Consider the following 21,537-nt stretch of genomic DNA (forward strand, 5'->3'; position numbering starts at 1 on the left):
GCGAGCTGGTTCAGACCAAAATGGGCTAGCCTAGTTATTCAGATAGTTCTAGATTTGCAGCACAATGCTGAGGTCTGTAGCAATGTAAAGCAAAATGGAGGGAAGGAGATTGAGGCGATAGGTAGACTCCTATGGTCTTCTCCAGTTGCGGTTCTGCTCAACATGAGCTCTGCCGGTGTGTTGACACAGTTTGTCTCTCAGGTGATTAATGCAACATCACTTCACACGACGGTCACTCCAGATACCAGAGAAACATAATGTTATATTAGTCGCCTAATGTTGTGCCTGGAAAGAAGGTGTGTGTTTATAGGCCATTCTTTGATTAGAAGACCAGGTTATGGATGGAATGTGGATGCTTCCTCAGATACACCTGTCCTTAGCGATGAGTAGCATGATGTACTGTGGTGCTGTGGGGCTCAGTTAGTAAGAGCATGATGTACTGTGGGGCTCAGTTGGTAAGAGCATGATGTACTGTGGGGCTCAGTTGGTAAGAGAATGATGTACTGTGGGGCTCAGTTGGTAAGAGAATGATGTACTGTGGGGCTGTGGGGCTCAGTTGGTAAGAGAATGATGTACTGTGGGGCTCAGTTGGTAAGAGAATGATGTACTGTGGGGCTCAGTTGGTAAGAGCATGATGTACTGTGGTGCTGTGGGGCTCAGTTGGTAAGAGCATGATGTACTGTGGGGCTCAGTTGGTAAGAGCATGATGTACTGTGGTGCTGTGGGGCTCAGTTGGTAAGAGCATGATGTACTGTGGTGCTCAGATGGTAAGAGCATGATGTACTGTGGTGCTGTGGGGCTCAGGTGGTAGGAGCATGATGTACTGTGGTGCTGTGAGGCTCAGTTAGTTGGAGCATGACGCTTTATAATGCAAATGTTGTGGGTTTAACTATCCGCAGCGGTTGTAGTCACTTTTGATAAAAGTGTCTGCTATTAAAGTGGCATACATACACTATCAAGATAAACCATACATTATCAAGATAAACCATACATTATCAAGATAAACCATACACTATCAAGATAAACCATACACCATCAAGATAAACCATACACTATCAAGATAAACCATATATTGTCAAGATAAACCATACACTGTCAAGATAAACCATACACTGTCAAGATAAACCATACACTATCAAGATAAACCATACATTATCAAGATAAACCATACACTATCAAGATAAACCATACATTGTCAAGATAAACCATACACTGTCAAGATAAACCATACACTATCAAGATAAACCATACACTATCAAGATAAACCATACATTATCAAGATAAACCATACACCATCAAGATAAACCATTCATACACTATCAAGATAAACCATACACTATCAAGATAAACCATACACTATCAAGATAAACCATACATTATCAAGATAAACCATACACCATCAAGATAAACCATTCATACACTATCAAGATAAACCATACACTATCAAGATAAACCAATCATACACTATCAAGAAAAACCATACATTATCAAGATAAACCATACACTATCAAGATAAACCATACATTATCAAGATAAACCATACACTATCAAGATAAACCATACATACACTGTCAAGATAAACCTACATTATCAAGATAAACCATACGTACACTATCAAGATAAACCATACACTATCACTATAAACCTACATTATCAAGATAAACCATACGTACACTATCAAGATAAACCATACACTATCAAGATAAACCATACCTACACTATCAGTATAAACCATACATTATCAAGATAAACCATACACTATCAAGATAAACCATACACTATCAAGATAAACCATAACTACACTATCAAGATAAACCATACATTATCAAGATAAACCATTCATACACTATCAAGATAAACCATACATACACTATCAAGATAAACCATACATACACTATCAAGATAAACCATACACTATCACTATAAACCTACATTATCAAGATAAACCATACGTACACTATCAAGATAAACCATACACTATCAAGATAAACCATACACTATCAAGATAAACCATACACTATCAAGATAAACCATACACTATCAGTATAAACCATACACTATCAAGATAAACCATACACTGTCAAGATAAACCATACACTATCAAGTTAAAACATACATTATCAAGATAAACCATACCTACACTATCAAGTTAAACCATACATTATCAAGATAAACCATACATACACTATCAAGATAAACCATACATACACTATCAAGATAAACCTACACTATCAAGATAAACCAATAGTAGCGAGCCTGGTGGGTGTTCTTGTGTTTTCTACTGACTTTTAATGCAAAGATAATAAAGTTTCTACTTTGTACTTTTCCACTTCATCATTTCATTCCAACTTATTCCATGAACAGTTGTGCACCGCAAGCAAAACACTAAAAACTGGAAGCTGTAATTTGAATACAACTGCAAGAGAATTGTGCTGCGTTTACCTTTTTCTGAGAGACTATCTAAATTACAATCTCTGTTTTCAGCATTATACCAAGCGCATTCTCTGAGGTATTTCAAACCCACTGTTACTTTTTCCAGTCCAATGAATGGACTAAATGAAGCAATGATTTTCCCTCTGATAGAAAACTGTTCTGTGTGTTCAGTACTGTCTGACTCTTATGATGATGCATAGAGTCAGTGATGTAGAACCGAGGATTTTACTTCAACACTTGTTTCTCAAAGTGTTTTCTTGACTGATGTCGTCTGTTTATCATATTGTTTTAGTTTATCAAGAATCAGTAAGATGTCTGTAGGTGTGGTGATTAGCTTATTAGTCATATTGAAATGATCTCCACAACGCTCCAGATTTTCCTAAGGACATATCTAGGATCAGCTTCCACTCCCCCAATCCTAACGTTAACCACTAGTGAGGGAAATGCGAAACTGACCCAAGAACAGCGTCTTGGGGCAACTTCACCCTACACCTCAGCACCATAGGAATATTAGTTGGTTATCTATCGTATATCTAGGAACATGACATCATACATTTTCGGTGACTCGGGAAGTGGTCATGGGGTACCCAGTTGTGACCAGAACATACTTACAAAACCCCCAATTCCCAACAACTCCCAAAAGAACCCCCAACGATGATCGTCAATTTCCAGCAACTCAGTTTAGAGACCTTACATAGTCTAGGTAGGCAGTCCATTAAAGCACTATATCAATAGCTGTATCTTTACAGTAACTGTAGTTATAACTGTAATCTCTCCCCTCTCCACATTACAGGTGAATGGGAAGGACCTCTCCAAGGCCAGTCATGACGAGGCAGTGGAGGCGATCCGCTCCACTAAGGACCCCATTGTGGTGCAGGTGCTCAGGAGGAACCCTGTTGGGCACGGGGGACATGTTGGCTCCACTCAGGAAGTGCACGTGGTGGACGTTTGTACGCAGACAGACATCACCTTCGAACACATCATGGCCCTGGCCAAGCTCCGAGCCACCACCCCTCCCGTGCCTGACATCTGCCCTTTCCTGCTGTCCGACAGGTAAGATCGGATTTGGGCCCGTATTAAAAAAGCCGCTCAAAGTAAGAATTCTGATCTAGGATCAGGTCCCACATGTCCATGTGATTGTATTCATTGTGATCTGAAAGGCAAAACTGATCTCTGGTATCTGTCCCTTCCTGTTGTCTGACGAGTAGGCTCTGATCTGAGTTATTCAAACACACACCACTGTCTGGGATGTCAGGGATAGGTTTCCCAAAGCCTTGAAAGCTAAAGTAGTACATTATTTGCCTTGCCAACCCAGAATCAAACCACTCAAAGAACAGCAAAGTACAGTACTCCCTCTCGCTGGATTGTGGAGAGAAATAATGTACTGCTTTAGCTATGAAGACATTGATTGAATACTTTAGCTATGAAGATCTGAGATTGAGTTGGATTGTTTATGCGCACAATACAATACCATTTCAAGGCTTGAAACGTGAATGCAATGCCAAAAGGACCCATCTCTTATGGTGTGTCTTATAAATCAAGGCGTACAACATCTGAGATTCTTGAGGTAGACCCTCATAATTTAGACTGGGGTTTCCTCGAAGACAACAAAAGAAAATGTGTTCATTATTTTCTCTTTCTGTTAGTTTTTTGTTCATATTGTATTAATCTCTAAGGGGAAGCATACTGTGAAGAAGATAACGTCTGGCGTGAGAATATCTGGATTTCTCTTCTACGGAGTGAAAGATTAGCTGTGCCGGGGGCTTCTCTCTACACAAGGGGTATATTAGGTTGATCATTCATTCCAGCAACATCCCATGGATGATTGTCTTAGATTCTTCAAGTATCCAATATCAGTTGGAGTTACATTAAATAAATCAAGTATCTAATATCAGTTAGAGTTACATTAAATAAATCAAGTATCCAATATCAGTTGGAGTTACATTAAATAAATCAAGTATCCAATATCAGTTAGAGTTACATTAAATAAATCAAGTATCCAATATCAGTTGGAGTTACATTAAATAAATCAAGTATCCAATATCAGTTAGTTACATTAAATAAATCAAGTATCCAATATCAGTTGGAGTTACATTAAATAAATCAAGTATCCAATATCAGTTGGAGTTACATTAAATAAATCAAGTATCCAATATCAGTTGGAGTTACATTAAATAAATCAAGTATCCAATATCAGTTGGAGATACATTAAATAAATCAAGTATCCAATATCAGTTAGTTACATTAAATAAATCAAGTATCTAATATCAGTTGGAGTTACATTAAATAAATCAAGTATCCAATATCAGTTGGCGTTACATTAAATACATCAAGTATCCAATATCAGTTGGAGTTACATTAAATAAATCAAGTATCCAATATCAGTTGGAGTTACATTAAATAAATCAAGTATCCAATATCAGTTGGAGTTACATTAAATAAATCAAGTATTGAGTTGGAGTCACATTAAATAAATCAAGTATCCAATATCAGTTGGAGTTACATTAAATAAATCAAGTATCCAATATCAGTTGGAGTTACATTAAATAAATCAAGTATTGAGTTGGAGTCACATTAAATAAATCAAGTATCCAATATCAGTTGGTGTTACATTAAATAAATCAAGTATCCAATATCAGTTGGCGTTACATTAAATACATCAAGTATCCAATATCAGTTGGAGTTACATTAAATAAATCAAGTATCCAATATCAGTTGGAGTTACATTAAATAAATCAAGTATCCAATATCAGTTGGAGTTACATTAAATAAATCAAGTATTGAGTTGGAGTCACATTAAATAAATCAAGTATCCAATATCAGTTGGAGTTACATTAAATAAATCAAGTATCCAATATCAGTTGGAGTTACATTAAATAAATCAAGTATTGAGTTGGAGTCACATTAAATAAATCAAGTATCCAATATCAGTTGGTGTTACATTAAATAAATCAAGTATCCAATATCAGTTGGCGTTACATTAAATACATCAAGTATCCAATATCAGTTAGAGTTACATTAAATAAATCAAGTATCCAATATCAGTTGGAGTTACATTAAATAAATCAAGTATCCAATATCAGTTGGAGTTACATTAAATAAATCAAGTATCCAATATCAGTTGGAGTTACATTAAATAAATCAAGTATCCAATATCAGTTGGAGTTACATTAAATAAATCAAGTATTGAGTTGGAGTCACATTAAATAAATCAAGTATCCAATATCAGTTGGAGTTACATTAAATAAATCAAGTATCCAATATCAGTTGGAGTTACATTAAATAAATCAAGTATTGAGTTGGAGTCACATTAAATAAATCAAGTATCCAATATCAGTTGGAGTTACATTAAATAAATCAAGTATCCAATATCAGTTGGAGTTACATTAAATAAATCAAGTATCCAATATCAGTTGGAGTTACATTAAATAAATCAAGTATCCAATATCAGTTGGAGTTACATTAAATAAATCAAGTATCCAATATCAGTTAGTGACATTAAATAAATCAAGTATCTAATATCAGTTGGAGTTACATTAAATAAATCAAGTATCCAATATCAGTTGGAGTTACATTAAATAAATCAAGTATTGAGTTGGAGTCACATTCAGCTCCAAGTCTTGTCATTTCATTCAGAGATCAGATTTGTTTATACAGTAAGTCTGTTATAATACTGTCACAGAAGAAAAAACGACCTGGGTCAAATTGAGACTAACCATGTTAAGCTATGACCAACCTTCACGTGTCACCCACACCCAACCCCTTTAATCTTGACCAGACCCTTTAAACCTGACCAGACCCTTTAAACCTGACCAGACCCTTTAAACCTGACCAGACCATTTAAACCTGACCAGGACCTTTAAACCTGACCAGACCCTTTAAACCTGACCAGGCTCTTTAAACCTGACCAGGCTCTTTAAACTCGACCAGACCTTATTAAACCTGACCAGATCCTTTAAACCTGACCAGACCTTTTTAAACCTGACCAGACCCTTTAAACCTGACCAGACCCTTTAAACCTGACCAGACCCTTTAATCCTGACCAGACCCTTTAATCCTGGCCAGACCTTTAATCCTGACCAGACCCTTTAAACCTGACCAGACCCTTTAAACATGGCCAGACCTTTAAACCTGACCAGACCTGACCAGACCCTTTAAACCTGACCAGACCTGACCAGACCTTTAAATCTGACCAGACCTGACCAGACCCTTTAAACCTGACCAGACCCTTTAAACCTGACCAGACCCTTTAAACCTGACCAGACCCTTTAAACCCGACCAGACCCTTTAAACCTGACCAAGCCCTTTAAACCTGACCAGACCTGACCAGACCTTTAAACTTGACCAGACCTGACCAGACCCTTTAAACCTGACCAGACCTGACCAGACCTTTAAACCTGACCAGACCTGACCAGACCTTTAAACCTGACCAGACCTGACCAGACCCTTTAAACCTGACCAGACCTGACCAGACCTTTAAACCTGACCAGACCATAATATAAGATCTTTCCACCAGTATATCACCACTACCCACACGGCCTGCTTGTAATAATTGGTGCTGTTTGGCATAGCCATTTGGTTTCATGGAAGGTTTACAAGGTGATTAAAGCGAATGGGATAATTAAAACCTTGAAACAGTGCAACATTCATTCACAGCCCAGTTGCAGCCCCGGGCTGGGCTCTTAAATGTAATCAATTTGATCAATAAAAAGTAAATATACTCCTCTTCATCTGCGATCAGGTGCACAGACCAAGGTTGTGGTAGATTTTATAGACACAACAAATGTTTGTTTCCCCCGTGTTTCAACTTGGCAGTAAAGCTGTGAAATTGTGTTACACACGTGCGCGCACACACACACACACACACACACACACACACACACACACACACACACACACACACACACACACACACACACACACACACACACACACACACGCACACACACATGCACACACACACACACACACACACACACACACGCACGCATACACACACACGCACGCACGCACGCACACACACACACACACACACACACGCACGCACGCACACAGACATGTAGGCAAAGACACACACTCGACCAACAATGTTACGATGTGCTGCAATGTTGTGGGAGCGCCAGAGGATATAACATCCTGACATTTACCATCCCAGACAGAATAACACGTGGTAGTGACTTTCTGATGGGAATAAAGATACATTGTGGTAGTGACTTTCTGATGGGAATAAAGATACATTGTGGTAGTGACTTTCTGATGGGAATAAAGATACATTGTGGTAGTGACTTTCTGATGGGAATAAAGATACATTGTGGTAGTGACTTTCTGATGGGAATAAAGATACATTGTGGTAGTGTGTAGAGACTTTCTGATGGGAATAAAGATACATTGTGGTAGTGTAGAGACTTACTGATGGGAATAAAGATACATTGTGGTAGTGTAGAGACTTTCTGATGGGAATAAAGATACATTGTGGTAGTGTAGAGACTTTCTGATGGGAATAAAGATACATTGTGGTAGTGTAGTGACTTTCTGATGGGAATAAAGATGTAGTGTGTAGAGACTTTCTGATGGGAATAAAGATGTAGTGTGTAGAGACTTTCTGATGGGAATAAAGATGTAGTGTGTAGAGACTTTCTGATGGGAATAAAGATGTAGTGTGTAGAGACTTTCTGATGGGAATAAAGATGTAGTGTGTAGAGACTTTCTGATGGGAATAAAGATACATTGTGGTAGTGTGTAGAGACTTTCTGATGGGAATAAAGATGTAGTGTGTAGAGACTTTCTGATGGGAATAAAGATACATTGTGGTAGTGTGTAGAGACTTTCTGATGGGAATAAAGATACATTGTGGTAGTGTAGAGACTTTCTGATGGGAATAAAGATACATTGTGGTAGTGTGTAGTGACTTTCTGATGGGAATAAAGATACATTGTGGTAGTGTGTAGAGACTTTCTGATGGGAATAAAGATACATTGTGGTAGTGTGTAGAGACTTACTGATGGGAATAAAGATACATTGTGGTAGTGTAGAGACTTACTGATGGGAATAAAGATACATTGTGGTAGTGTGTAGAGACTTACTGATGGGAATAAAGATACATTGTGGTAGTGTAGAGACTTACTGATGGGAATAAAGATACATTGTGGTAGTGTGTAGAGACTTTCTGATGGGAATAAAGATACATTGTGGTAGTGTGTAGAGACTTTCTGATGGGAATAAAGATACATTGTGGTAGTGTGTAGAGACTTACTGATGGGAATAAAGATACATTGTGGTAGTGTAGAGACTTACTATGGGAATAAAGATACATTGTGGTAGTGTGTAGAGACTTACTGATGGGAATAAAGATACATTGTGGTAGTGTAGAGACTTACTGATGGGAATAAAGATACATTGTGGTAGTGTGTAGAGACTTACTGATGGGAATAAAGATACATTGTGGTAGTGTGTAGAGACTTACTGATGGGAATAAAGATACATTGTGGTAGTGTAGAGACTTTCTGATGGGAATGAAGATACATTGTGGTAGTGTGTAGAGACTTTCTGACGGGAATGAAGATACATTGTGGTAGTGTGTAGAGACTTTCTGATGGGAATGAAGATACATTGTGGTAGTGTGTAGAGACTTTCTGATGGGAATGAAGATACATTGTGGTAGTGTGTAGAGACTTTCTGATGGGAATAAAGATACATTGTGGTAGTGTGTAGAGACTTTCTGACGGGAATGAAGATACATTGTGGTAGTGTGTAGAGACTTTCTGATGGGAATAAAGATACATTGTGGTAGTGTGTAGAGACTTTCTGATGGGAATAAAGATACATTGTGGTAGTGTGTAGAGACTTTCTGACGGGAATGAAGATACATTGTGGTAGTGTGTAGAGACTTTCTGATGGGAATAAAGATACATTGTGGTAGTGTGTAGAGACTTTCTGACGGGAATGAAGATACATTGTGGTAGTGTGTAGAGACTTTCTGATGGGAATAAAGATACATTGTGGTAGTATGTAGTGACTTTCTGATGGGAATAAAGATACATTGTGGTAGTGTGTAGAGACTTTCTGATGGGAATAAAGATACATTGTGGTAGTGTGTAGAGACTTTCTGATGGGAATAAAGATACATTGTGGTAGTGTGTAGAGACTTTCTGATGGGAATAAAGATACATTGGGGTAGTGTGTAGAGACTTTCTGATGGGAATGAAGATACATTGTGGTAGTGTGTAGAGACTTTCTGATGGGAATAAAGATACATTGTGGTAGTGTGTAGAGACTTTCTGATGGGAATAAAGATACATTGTGGTAGTGTAGAGACTTTCTGATGGGAATAAAGATACATTGTGGTAGTGTGTAGAGACTTTCTGGTGGGAATAAAGATACATTGTGGTAGTGTGTAGAGACTTTCTGATGGGAATAAAGATACATTGTGGTAGTGTGTAGAGACTTTCTGATGGGAATAAAGATACATTGTGGTAGTGTGTAGAGACTTTCTGATGGGAATAAAGATACATTGTGGTAGTGTGTAGAGACTTTCTGATGGGAATAAAGATACATTGTGGTAGTGTAGAGACTTTCTGATGGGAATAAAGATACATTGTGGTAGTGTGTAGAGACTTTCTGATGGGAATGAAGATACATTGTGGTAGTGTGTAGAGACTTTCTGATGGGAATAAAGATACATTGTGGTAGTGTGTAGAGACTTTCTGATGGGAATGAAGATACATTGTGGTAGTGTGTAGAGACTTTCTGATGGGAATAAAGATACATTGTGGTAGTGTGTAGAGACTTTCTGATGGGAATAAAGATACATTGTGGTAGTGTGTAGAGACTTTCTGATGGGAATAAAGATACATTGTGGTAGTGTGTAGAGACTTTCTGATGGGAATAAAGATACATTGTGGTAGTGTGTAGAGACTTTCTGATGGGAATAAAGATACATTGTGGTAGTGTAGAGACTTTCTGATGGGAATAAAGATACATTGTGGTAGTGTGTAGAGACTTTCTGATGGGAATAAAGATACATTGTGGTAGTGTGTAGAGACTTTCTGATGGGAATAAAGATACATTGTGGTAGTGTGTAGAGACCTTCTGATGGGAATAAAGATACATTGTGGTAGTGTGTAGAGACTTTCTGATGGGAATAAAGATACATTGTGGTAGTGTGTAGAGACTTTCTGATGGGAATAAAGATACATTGTGGTAGTGTGTAGAGACTTTCTGATGGGAATAAAGATACATTGTGGTAGTGTGTAGAGACTTTCTGATGGGAATAAAGATACATTGTGGTAGTGTGTAGAGACTTTCTGATGGGAATAAAGATACATTGTGGTAGTGTAGAGACTTTCTGATGGGAATAAAGATACATTGTGGTAGTGTGTAGAGACTTTCTGATGGGAATAAAGATACATTGTGGTAGTGTGTAGAGACTTTCTGATGGGAATGAAGATACATTGTGGTAGTGTAGAGACTTTCTGATGGGAATAAAGATACATTGTGGTAGTGTAGAGACTTTCTGACGGGAATGAAGATACATTGTGGTAGTGTAGAGACTTTCTGATGGGAATAAAGATACATTGTGGTAGTGTGTAGAGACTTTCTGACGGGAATGAAGATACATTGTGGTAGTGTGTAGAGACTTTCTGATGGGAATAAAGATACATTGTGGTAGTGTGTAGAGACTTTCTGATGGGAATAAAGATACATTGTGGTAGTGTGTAGAGACTTTCTGATGGGAATAAAGATACATTGTGGTAGTGTGTAGAGACTTTCTGATGGGAATAAAGATACATTGTGGTAGTGTGTAGAGACTTTCTGATGGGAATAAAGATACATTGTGGTAGTGTGTAGAGACTTTCTGATGGGAATAAAGATACATTGTGGTAGTGTAGAGACTTTCTGATGGGAATAAAGATACATTGTGGTAGTGTGTAGAGACTTTCTGATGGGAATGAAGATACATTGTGGTAGTGTGTAGAGACTTTCTGATGGGAATAAAGATACATTGTGGTAGTGTGTAGAGACTTTCTGATGGGAATGAAGATACATTGTGGTAGTGTGTAGAGACTTTCTGATGGGAATAAAGATACATTGTGGTAGTGTGTAGAGACTTTCTGATGGGAATAAAGATACATTGTGGTAGTGTGTAGAGACTTTCTGATGGGAATAAAGATACATTGTGGTAGTGTGTAGAGACTTTCTGATGGGAATAAAGATACATTGTGGTAGTGTGTAGAGACTTTCTGATGGGAATAAAGATACATTGTGGTAGTGTAGAGACTTTCTGATGGGAATAAAGATACATTGTGGTAGTGTGTAGAGACTTTCTGATGGGAATAAAGATACATTGTGGTAGTGTGTAGAGACTTACTGATGGGAATAAAGATACATTGTGGTAGTGTAGAGACTTTCTGATGGGAATGAAGATACATTGTGGTAGTGTGTAGAGACTTTCTGACGGGAATGAAGATACATTGTGGTAGTGTGTAGAGACTTTCTGATGGGAATGAAGATACATTGTGGTAGTGTGTAGAGACTTTCTGATGGGAATGAAGATACATTGTGGTAGTGTGTAGAGACTTTCTGATGGGAATAAAGATACATTGTGGTAGTGTGTAGAGACTTTCTGACGGGAATGAAGATACATTGTGGTAGTGTGTAGAGACTTTCTGATGGGAATAAAGATACATTGTGGTAGTGTGTAGAGACTTTCTGATGGGAATAAAGATACATTGTGGTAGTGTGTAGAGACTTTCTGACGGGAATGAAGATACATTGTGGTAGTGTGTAGAGACTTTCTGATGGGAATAAAGATACATTGTGGTAGTGTGTAGAGACTTTCTGACGGGAATGAAGATACATTGTGGTAGTGTGTAGAGACTTTCTGATGGGAATAAAGATACATTGTGGTAGTGTAGAGACTTTCTGATGGGAATAAAGATACATTGTGGTAGTGTGTAGAGACTTTCTGATGGGAATAAAGATACATTGTGGTAGTGTGTAGAGACTTTCTGATGGGAATAAAGATACATTGTGGTAGTGTAGAGACTTTCTGATGGGAATAAAGATACATTGTGGTAGTGTGTAGAGACTTTCTGATGGGAATAAAGATACATTGTGGTAGTGTGTAGAGACTTTCTGATGGGAATAAAGATACATTGTGGTAGTGTGTAGAGACTTTCTGATGGGAATAAAGATACATTGTGGTAGTGTGTAGAGACTTTCTGATGGGAATAAAGATACATTGTGGTAGTGTGTAGAGACTTTCTGATGGGAATAAAGATACATTGTGGTAGTGTAGAGACTTTCTGATGGGAATAAAGATACATTGTGGTAGTGTGTAGAGACTTTCTGATGGGAATAAAGATACATTGTGGTAGTGTGTAGAGACTTTCTGATGGGAATGAAGATACATTGTGGTAGTGTAGAGACTTTCTGATGGGAATAAAGATACATTGTGGTAGTGTAGAGACTTTCTGACGGGAATGAAGATACATTGTGGTAGTGTAGAGACTTTCTGATGGGAATAAAGATACATTGTGGTAGTGTGTAGAGACTTTCTGACCGGAATGAAGATACATTGTGGTAGTGTGTAGAGACTTTCTGATGGGAATAAAGATACATTGTGGTAGTGTGTAGAGACTTTCTGATGGGAATAAAGATACATTGTGGTAGTGTGTAGAGACTTTCTGATGGGAATGAAGATACATTGTGGTAGTGTGTAGAGACTTTCTGATGGGAATAAAGATACATTGTGGTAGTGTGTAGAGACTTTCTGACGGGAATGAAGATACATTGTGGTAGTGTGTAGAGACTTTCTGATGGGAATAAAGATACATTGTGGTAGTGTGTAGAGACTTTCTGATGGGAATAAAGATACATTGTGGTAGTGTGTAGAGACTTTCTGATGGGAATAAAGATACATTGTGGTAGTGTAGAGACTTTCTGATGGGAATGAAGATACATTGTGGTAGTGTGTAGAGACTTTCTGATGGGAATAAAGATACATTGTGGTAGTGTGTAGACTTGCAGATACTATGAATTTCTGATGGGAATAAAGATACATTGCTCAATATGTTCAACAGTTTGCCAGAGTGAATATTGCAAGCCAAGAATAATATGTGTGACATTTGTTTCAACACTTTTTGTTGCTGAAATTGCACCATAAACCATAAACAAAGCTCTGTAAAATTTGCTTTCTGAAGACAATGTGTACAATTCATGGGACTTTGTCCAAAATCTACCTAAGGACAGGGATAGTGGGAGATAGAGATTAAGTATGTGTGGAGTAATTTAATTGAACTCTCCTGGTATGCAGTGATTAATGAGAGGCAATGCTTTTATCCCCCAGCATGCAACATCATCCTAGACAGCACTGACACATCCTTTCTTCTTCTCCTCGTAGCTGTCCCATGCAGGGAAAATACAAAGAGAAGTCTGTCACTTACAGTCAGTGTATGTAAGAGAGAGATTATGTGAAATATAAACTCCCTCTAAATGTCCTTCTCTGTCTCTCTCTACTTCCCTCTCCTTCTCTCATCTCCCTTTCCCTCTGCCTTTTCTCTCTCTACCTCCGTCCCTCCCTCCCCCATCTCTCCTGACAGTTGTCACTCTCTCCACACTATGGAACAGGAGTTCTATGAGGGGACAGACTACCTCTCCACCCTCCCAGACCAACAGAGGACAGAGGAGTTTGAGTACGAGGTAAGACCTGATTATGCCTCCCTACCGGCAAGGTTGTTAATAACGTTTGACAAACACACACACAGACACACTATATCTCATAATGGGGCTTCACCAATAAAGATTGTTTAGTTATAATTGACTCCACAGGCCTGTCCCTGGGGGATGTGGTAACAAATAGATTATAGGTCACATTATATCCCAACCACAGACAGCTCAGGATATACACAGGATCTTTATAAATCAAATTGTATTTGTCACGTGCTTCGTAAACAACAGGTTTAAACTAACAGTGAAATTCTTCCCAACATTGTAGAGAGAAAAATTTAAAAATTAATAGGAAAAAACATACAAGAGGAAAAAATAAATACACAATGAGTAACGATAACTTAGCTCTATACACAGGTACCAGTACTGAGTCCATATGCATTGATACTAAGTAATTGAGGTATATATAGGATGTACATATAGGTGAAGTGACTAGGTACAGTTAGTGCAAAAAGGGTACATGCAGATAGTCCGGGTAGTTATTTAGTTAACTATTTAGCTATCTTTTGGCTTGGGGGTAGAATCTGTTCAGGGTCCTGTTGGTTCCAGACTTGGTGCATCGTTACTGCTTGCCGTGCGGTAGTAGAGTGAAATGTCTATGACTTGGGGACTGTAGTCTTTGCCCATTTTTAGGGCCTTCCTCTGACACCGCCTGGTATCTGGATGGCAGGAATCTCGGTGCCAGTGATATCATGGGCCGTATGCACTACCCTCTGTAGTGCCTTGCGGTCAGATGCCGAGCAGTTGCCATACCAAGGAGTGATGCAGCCAGTCAGGATGCTTTCAATGGTGCATCTGTAGACCTTTTGAGGATCTGAGGGCCCATGCTAAATATTTTCAGCCTCCTGAGCAAGAAGAGGCTTTGTCGTGCCTTTTTCACGACTTTGTTGGTGTGTCGACCAGGTTAATTCCTTAGTGATTTGGACACAGAGGAACTTGAAGCTCTCCACCCTCTTCTCTACAGCCCTGTTGATGTGGACGGGGGCGTGCTCGGCCCTCCGTTTCCTGTCATCCACGATCAGCTCCTTTGTCTTGCTGATGTTGAGGGATAGGTTATTGTCCTGGCACCAGAAGGGGAGTAAGCACTCACCCCTGAGGGGCCCCCGTGTTGAGGGTCAGCATGGTGGCCCATCAGGAAGTCTAGGATCCAGTTACAGAAGGAAGTGTTCAGTTCCAGGGTTCTGAGCTTAGTGATGAGCTTGGAGGGCACTATGGTGTTGAATGCTTAGCTGTAGTTAATGAACAGCATTCTGACGTAGGTGTTCATCTAAGACAGTGTTGAGTGCAATAACGATTGTGTCATCTGAGATATGTTGGGGCGGTAGGCAAGTTGGAATGGGTCCAGGGTGTCTGGGATGAGTTTGTTAATGTGAGCGATGACCAGCATTTCAAAGTATTTCATGGCAACAGATGTGAGTGCAACAGGGCAATAGTCATTTAGACAAGTTACCTTGGTGTTCTTGTGCACAGGGGCTATGGTGGTCTGCTTGACACATGTAGGTATTACAGACTGGGTCAGGGAGAGTTTGAAAATGCCAGTGAAGACACTTGCCAGCTGGTCAGAACATGCACTGAGTACTCGTTCTGGTAATCCGTGAATGTCAACCTGTTTAAAGGTCTTACTCACATCGGCTACAGAGAGTGTGATCACATAGTCGTCCGGGAACAGCTGGTTCTCTCATATGCATGTTCAGTGTTGCTTGCCGAGAAATGGGCATAGAAGGCATTTCGCTCGTCTGGTAGGCTCGCGTCATTGGGAAGTTCACGGCTGGGTTTCCCTTTGTAATCCATGATAGTTTGCAAGCTCTGTCAAATTTGATGCATAGATTTTAGTCTTGTATTGGCGCGTTGCCTGTTTAATGGCTCATCGAAGTTTGTAGCGGGATTACTTATAAGCATCTTATTAGTGTCCCGCTTCTTGAAAGCGGCAACCTTTAGCCCAGTGTGTTTGTTGCCTGTAATCCATTGCATCTGGTTGAGATACTGTATGTACGTACGGTCACTGTGTGGACGACGTCGTCGATGCACTTATTAATGAAGTTGGTGACTGATGTAGTAAACTCCTAAATGTTATTGGATGAACATATTCCAGTTTGTGGGAAAATGGATTTCCGTTTCCTTGTATTAAAATCACCACGAGAAGCACCGCCTCTGGAAGTGCATTTTCTTGTTTGCATTTTGGCCCTATACAGCTCGTTGAGTGTGGTCTTAGTGCCACGAGACTTAATATTGTTAACAAAGAGACACACCCCACCCCCTTCATCTACCCTGGCTACCGTCCGGTCTAAAAAATCAGCAAGATGTACACTCATTGGACAGTTTATTAGGTACATCCACATAGTACAGCCTGAATTCTTCGGGGCATAGATTCTACAAGTCGGAAATGTTCCACAGGGATGTTGGTCCATGCTGACGCGATGGCATCACACAGTTGCTGCAGATTCGACGGCAGTACACCACCGGTACCAGCCTGTACCTTTGACAGCAGGAAGGATGGGTCCATATGGACTCATGCTGCTTACGCAAAATCCTGACTCTGCCATCAATATGACATAACAGGAACCAGGATTCGTCGGACCAGGCAATGTTTTTCCACTCCTCAAATGTCCAGTGTTGGTGATGGCGTTGCCCACTGGAGACGATTCTTATTGTTTTTAGCTGATGGGATTGGAACCCGGTGTGGTCGTCTGCTGCAGTAGCCCATCTGTGACAAGGATCGGCGGAGACAAAAGTTAAGATCAGTGTTATACATCACAGCCACTGCCAATAGTGATTTTGTTCATGTACTTAATACTATGAGACCTTCATCAAATCAAATCAAATCAAATTGTATTTGTCACATACACATAGTTAGCAGATGTTAATTAATGTGAGTGTAGTGAAATGCTTGTGCTTCTAGTTCCGACAATGCAGTAATAACCAACAAGTAATCTAACTAACAATTCCAAAACTACTAACTTATAGACACAAGCGTAAGGGGATAAAGAATATGTACATAAAGATATATGAATGAGTAATGGTACAGAGCGGCCTAGGCAAGATACAGTAGATGGTATCGAGTACAGTATATACATATGAGATGAGTATGTAAACAAAGTGGCATAGTTAAAGTGGCTAGTGATACATGTATTACATAAGGATGCAGTAGATGATAGAGTACAGTATATACGTATACATATGAGATGAATAATGTAGGGTATGTAAACATTATATTAGGTAGCATTGTTTAAAGTGGCTAGTGATATATTTTACATCAATTCCCAACAATTCCCATTATTAAAGTGGCTGGAGTTGAGTCAGTGTGTTGGCGGCAGCCACTCAATGTTAGTGGTGGCTGTTTAACAGTCTGATGGCCTTGAGATAGAAGCTGTTTTTCAGTCTCTCGGTCCCAGCTTTGATGCACCTGTACTGACCTCACCTTCTGGATGATAGCGGGGTGAACAGGCAGTGGCTCGGGTGGTTGTTGTCCTTGATGATCTTTATGGCCTTCCTGTGACATCGGGTGTCCTGGAGGGCAGGTAGTTTGCCCCCGGTGATGCGTTGTCCAGACCTCACTACCCTCTGGAGAGCCTTACGGTTGTAGGCGGAGCAGTTGACGTACCAGGCGGTGATACAGCCCGACAGGATGCTCTCGATTGTGCATCTGTAGAAGTTTGTGAGTGCTTTTGGTGACAAGCCGAATTTCTTCAGCCTCCTGAGGTTGAAGAGGCGCTGCTGCGCCTTCTTCACGATGCTGTCTGTGTGGTTGGACAAATTCAGTTTGTCTGTGATGTGTATGCCGAGGAACTTAAAACTTACTACCCTCTCCACTACTGTTCCATCGATGTGGATAGGGGGGGTGTTCCCTCTGCTGTTTCCTGAAGTCCACAATCATCTCCTTAGTTTTATTGACGTTGAGTGTGAGGATATTTTCCTGACACCACACTCCGAGGGCCCTCACCTCCTCCCTGTAGGCCGTCTCGTCGTTGTTGGTAATCAAGCCTACCACTGTTGTGTCGTCCGCAAACTTGATGATTGAGTTAGAGGCGTGCATGGCCACGCAGTCGTGGGTGAACAGGGAGTACAGGAGAGGGCTCAGAACGCACCCTTGTGGGGCCCCTTTGTTGAGGATCAGCGGGGTGGAGATGTTGTTGCCTACCCTCACCACCTGGGGGCAGCCCGTCAGGAAGTCCAGTACCCAGTTGCACAGGGCGGGGTCGAGACCCAGGGTCTATGGTGTTAAATGCCGAGCTGTAGTCGATGAACAGCATTCTTACATAGGTATTCCTCTTGTCCAGATGGGTTAGGGCAGTGTGCAGTGTGGTTGAGATTGCATCGTCTGTGGACCTATTTGGGCGGTAATCAAATTGGAGTGGGTCTAGGGTGTCAGGTAGGGTGGAGGTGATATGGTCCTTGACTAGTCTCTCAAAACACTTTATGATGACGGAAGTGAGTGCTACGGGGCGGTAGTCGTTTAGCTCAGTTACCTTAGCTTTCTTGGGAACAGGAACAATGGTGGCCCTCTTGAAGCATGTGGGAACAACAGACTGGGATAGGGATTGATTGAATATGTCCGTAAACACACCAGCCAGCTGGTCTGCGCATGCTCTGAGGGCGCGGCTGGGATGGCGTCTGGGCCTGCAGCCTTGCGAGGGTTAACACGTTTAAATGTTTTACTCACCTCGGCTGCAGTGAAGGTGAGACCGCATGTTTTGGTTGCGGGCCGTGTCAGTGGCACTGTATTGCCCTCAAAGCGGGCAAAAAAGTTATTTAGTCTGCCTGGGAGCAAGACATCCTGGTCCGTGACGGGGCTGGTTTTCTTTTTGTAATCGGGCTTTTAGTTTCACGCAAATGCTGCCATCAATCCACGGTTTCTGGTTTGGGAATGTTTTAATCATTGCTATGGGAACGACATCTTCAACGCACATTCTAATGAACTCGCTCACCGAATCAGCGTATGCGCCAATGTTGTTGTTTGATGCAATATGAAACATATCCCAGTCCACGTGATGGAAGCAGTCTTAGAGTGTGGAATCAGATTGGTCGGACCAGCGTTGAACAGACCTCAGCGTGGGAGCTTCTTGTTTTAGTTTCTGTCTGTAGGTAGGGATCAACAAAATGGAGTCGTGGTCAGCTTTTCCGAAAGGAGAGCGGGACAGGGCCTTATATGCGTCGCGGAAGTTAGAATAGCAATGATCCAAGGTTTTTCCAGCCCTGGTTGCGCAATCAATATGCTGATACAATTTAGGGAGTCTTGTTTTCAGATTAGCCTTGTTAAAATCCCCAGCAACAATGAATGCAGCATCAGGATATATGGATTCCAGTTTGCAAAGAGTCAGGGATTATGCGTACTATCTCATTGGTAATATCTCATTTCAAGTGAAGCAACCTCACACCCTTAAGTCCTGTCTTATTTGACCTGTCTGAGAAGGTGCGTTGTGAAAGAAAAGATGTCTGTTCTACAAGTAACAAACAAGTTCTCTGCTTCCATCTTGATCTTCTACTTGATGTAAATGCAGATTAGACAGGAGGGGATGATATCCTGGCCTCATGTCGACACTTGGCTGTCTCGATCCAAAACACTCCTCCTTTCATCATTCTGGACCACAGGGGGCTGCTGATGGAAGGATGGCTCATAATAATGTCTGTAATGGAGTTAAATGAATGGTATCAAACACATGGGAACCGTGAGGTTGATGTATTCGACACCATTCCATGAATTCCGTTCTGGTCATTAGTATGAGCCCGTCCCCAGTGAAGGTAGCACCGTCCACCTGTGTCCTGGACTAATGTTCTTTTCACATGGTTGAGGACCAGACAAACTTTGCAACCAGCCTGGCTTTACTTTGAGTGATGTATGATGATTACATTTCCCCTCTTTTGTTTCATTTGAATTTGTTTGAATGCCTCGCTCCTTCTCGCCACTGAGCTTGAGTTATTCCACACCGTTCTTCTCTAAAGAGATTTGCTTATCCACTTCGTCGCCTCTGCCTCGGCATTAGAGTCAACGCAAATATAATATATTAAGCCTTTCTTCTTTATGCCTCATTTCTATTATCAAATCCTATTAGGGTGTGTGTTTGCAGCCTGCCTGCTTCTGTTTTTATTACATGCTTGGTAACGTATCGTATATTCCTTCAATTACCGTATGTCAATAGAATGTGTTCTAAGAAGAAGACAGTTTGGTGCTGAATGCCTCTATTTCAGAATGAGGTTTTGTTCATTCATTCATCTCAGCAAGAGGTTTCTGATATGACCTCAGTCTGAGAAATCACAATATGGGGTGTTGGATGGAGACATGTTGGGCTGGGGGGGAATGGGATAGGGTGCTCTTTTTTGGAAATAAAAGCAAATAAAAACATAATGAAAAATTAAAATAAATAAATAAAGCACAATGTGAGCATCCCGCCGTTACATCATAGATGTCTAAAGTCTAAAATAGGCCAAATGTTTCAATCAGCAAGGACCATTGTTGATTTCCTTTCACCTCACTGGTTTCAACAAATGTATGACCACCTGGTTCCTTTAGCCTCAATGCATATGTTTCTATTTCTGTAAACCGCATGCCCAGCAACCCAAGATGAGCGTGACATTACGTCCAGTTATTAACCGCCCAAAGACTGGACTAGACCAACTCTTCTGGATTAGTCTGGGGAACCGGCGATGTAGCCTTGTTATTAGATATTTCATTATGGAGAAGATCATTCCTAGATGACCTGTACCTTAACAGAGACACTCTAGAGAGGAACATTAGATACCTCTTTCTCCCTGAGGAGAGGAGCCCCTTCCCTCTCTTTCTCCCTGAAGAGAGGAGCCCCTTCCCTCTCTTTCTCCCCGAGGAGAGGAGCCCCTTCCCTCTCTTTCTCCCCGAGGAGAGGAGCCCCTTCCCTCTCTTTCTCCCTGAGGAGAGGAGCCCCTTCCCTCTCTTTCTCCCTGAGGAGAGGAGCCCCTTCCCTCTCTTTCTCCCTGAGGAGAGGAGCCCCTTCCCTCTCTTTCTCCCTGAGGAGAGGAGCCCCTTCCCTCTGGCAGCCATCCACAGACACGTTTGTGACTGCTTTTTCAATTACTGGAAATCAAAGGCAGCGAATATTATGACAGCATCCAACACAGCCTGGCTGTGGGCGGCAGCCCCCCACCCCCCATCCCCCAATCACGCCATCATAGTCATTAATTTACTGTCAGCCTGCCGCCACCATCACCGCTCTGCCTCGCCGCCACACCGCAATCTCCCGGCTGAGAGGCTGAGAGCTCGCCCCGGGAAAATGAAGTAGAGAAAAAGGGAAGAGAGAAAGGGACCTCCGAGAGGGTGTGTGTGTGTGATGGATCAAGAGAAGGGGCCCGTTGCCTTATCAAGGATTTAGACACCAGTGTGTGTGTGTGGTGGGGGGGGGGATGTGT

The 21,537-nt window shown here is 40.9% G+C and overlaps 1 protein-coding gene across 1 annotated transcript in view; it reads left to right on the plus strand.

Moving 5' to 3' along the window:
• The first annotated feature begins 743 nt into the window (after positions 1 to 743).
• The window catches only part of LOC135509794 (PDZ domain-containing RING finger protein 4-like), a 48,380-nt gene continuing 27,586 nt past the window's right edge, over positions 744 to 21,537 (plus strand). Inside the window, exons 1-3 of the mRNA XM_064930694.1 lie at positions 744 to 767; positions 3,227 to 3,486; positions 14,034 to 14,133. Coding sequence (XP_064786766.1) covers positions 744 to 767; positions 3,227 to 3,486; positions 14,034 to 14,133 — 384 coding nt within the window. The remainder of the gene's footprint in view (positions 768 to 3,226; positions 3,487 to 14,033; positions 14,134 to 21,537) is intronic.

The sequence above is a fragment of the Oncorhynchus masou genome, chromosome 22 (genome assembly GCF_036934945.1).
Source record: "Oncorhynchus masou masou isolate Uvic2021 chromosome 22, UVic_Omas_1.1, whole genome shotgun sequence".
Lineage (NCBI taxonomy): Eukaryota > Metazoa > Chordata > Actinopteri > Salmoniformes > Salmonidae > Oncorhynchus > Oncorhynchus masou.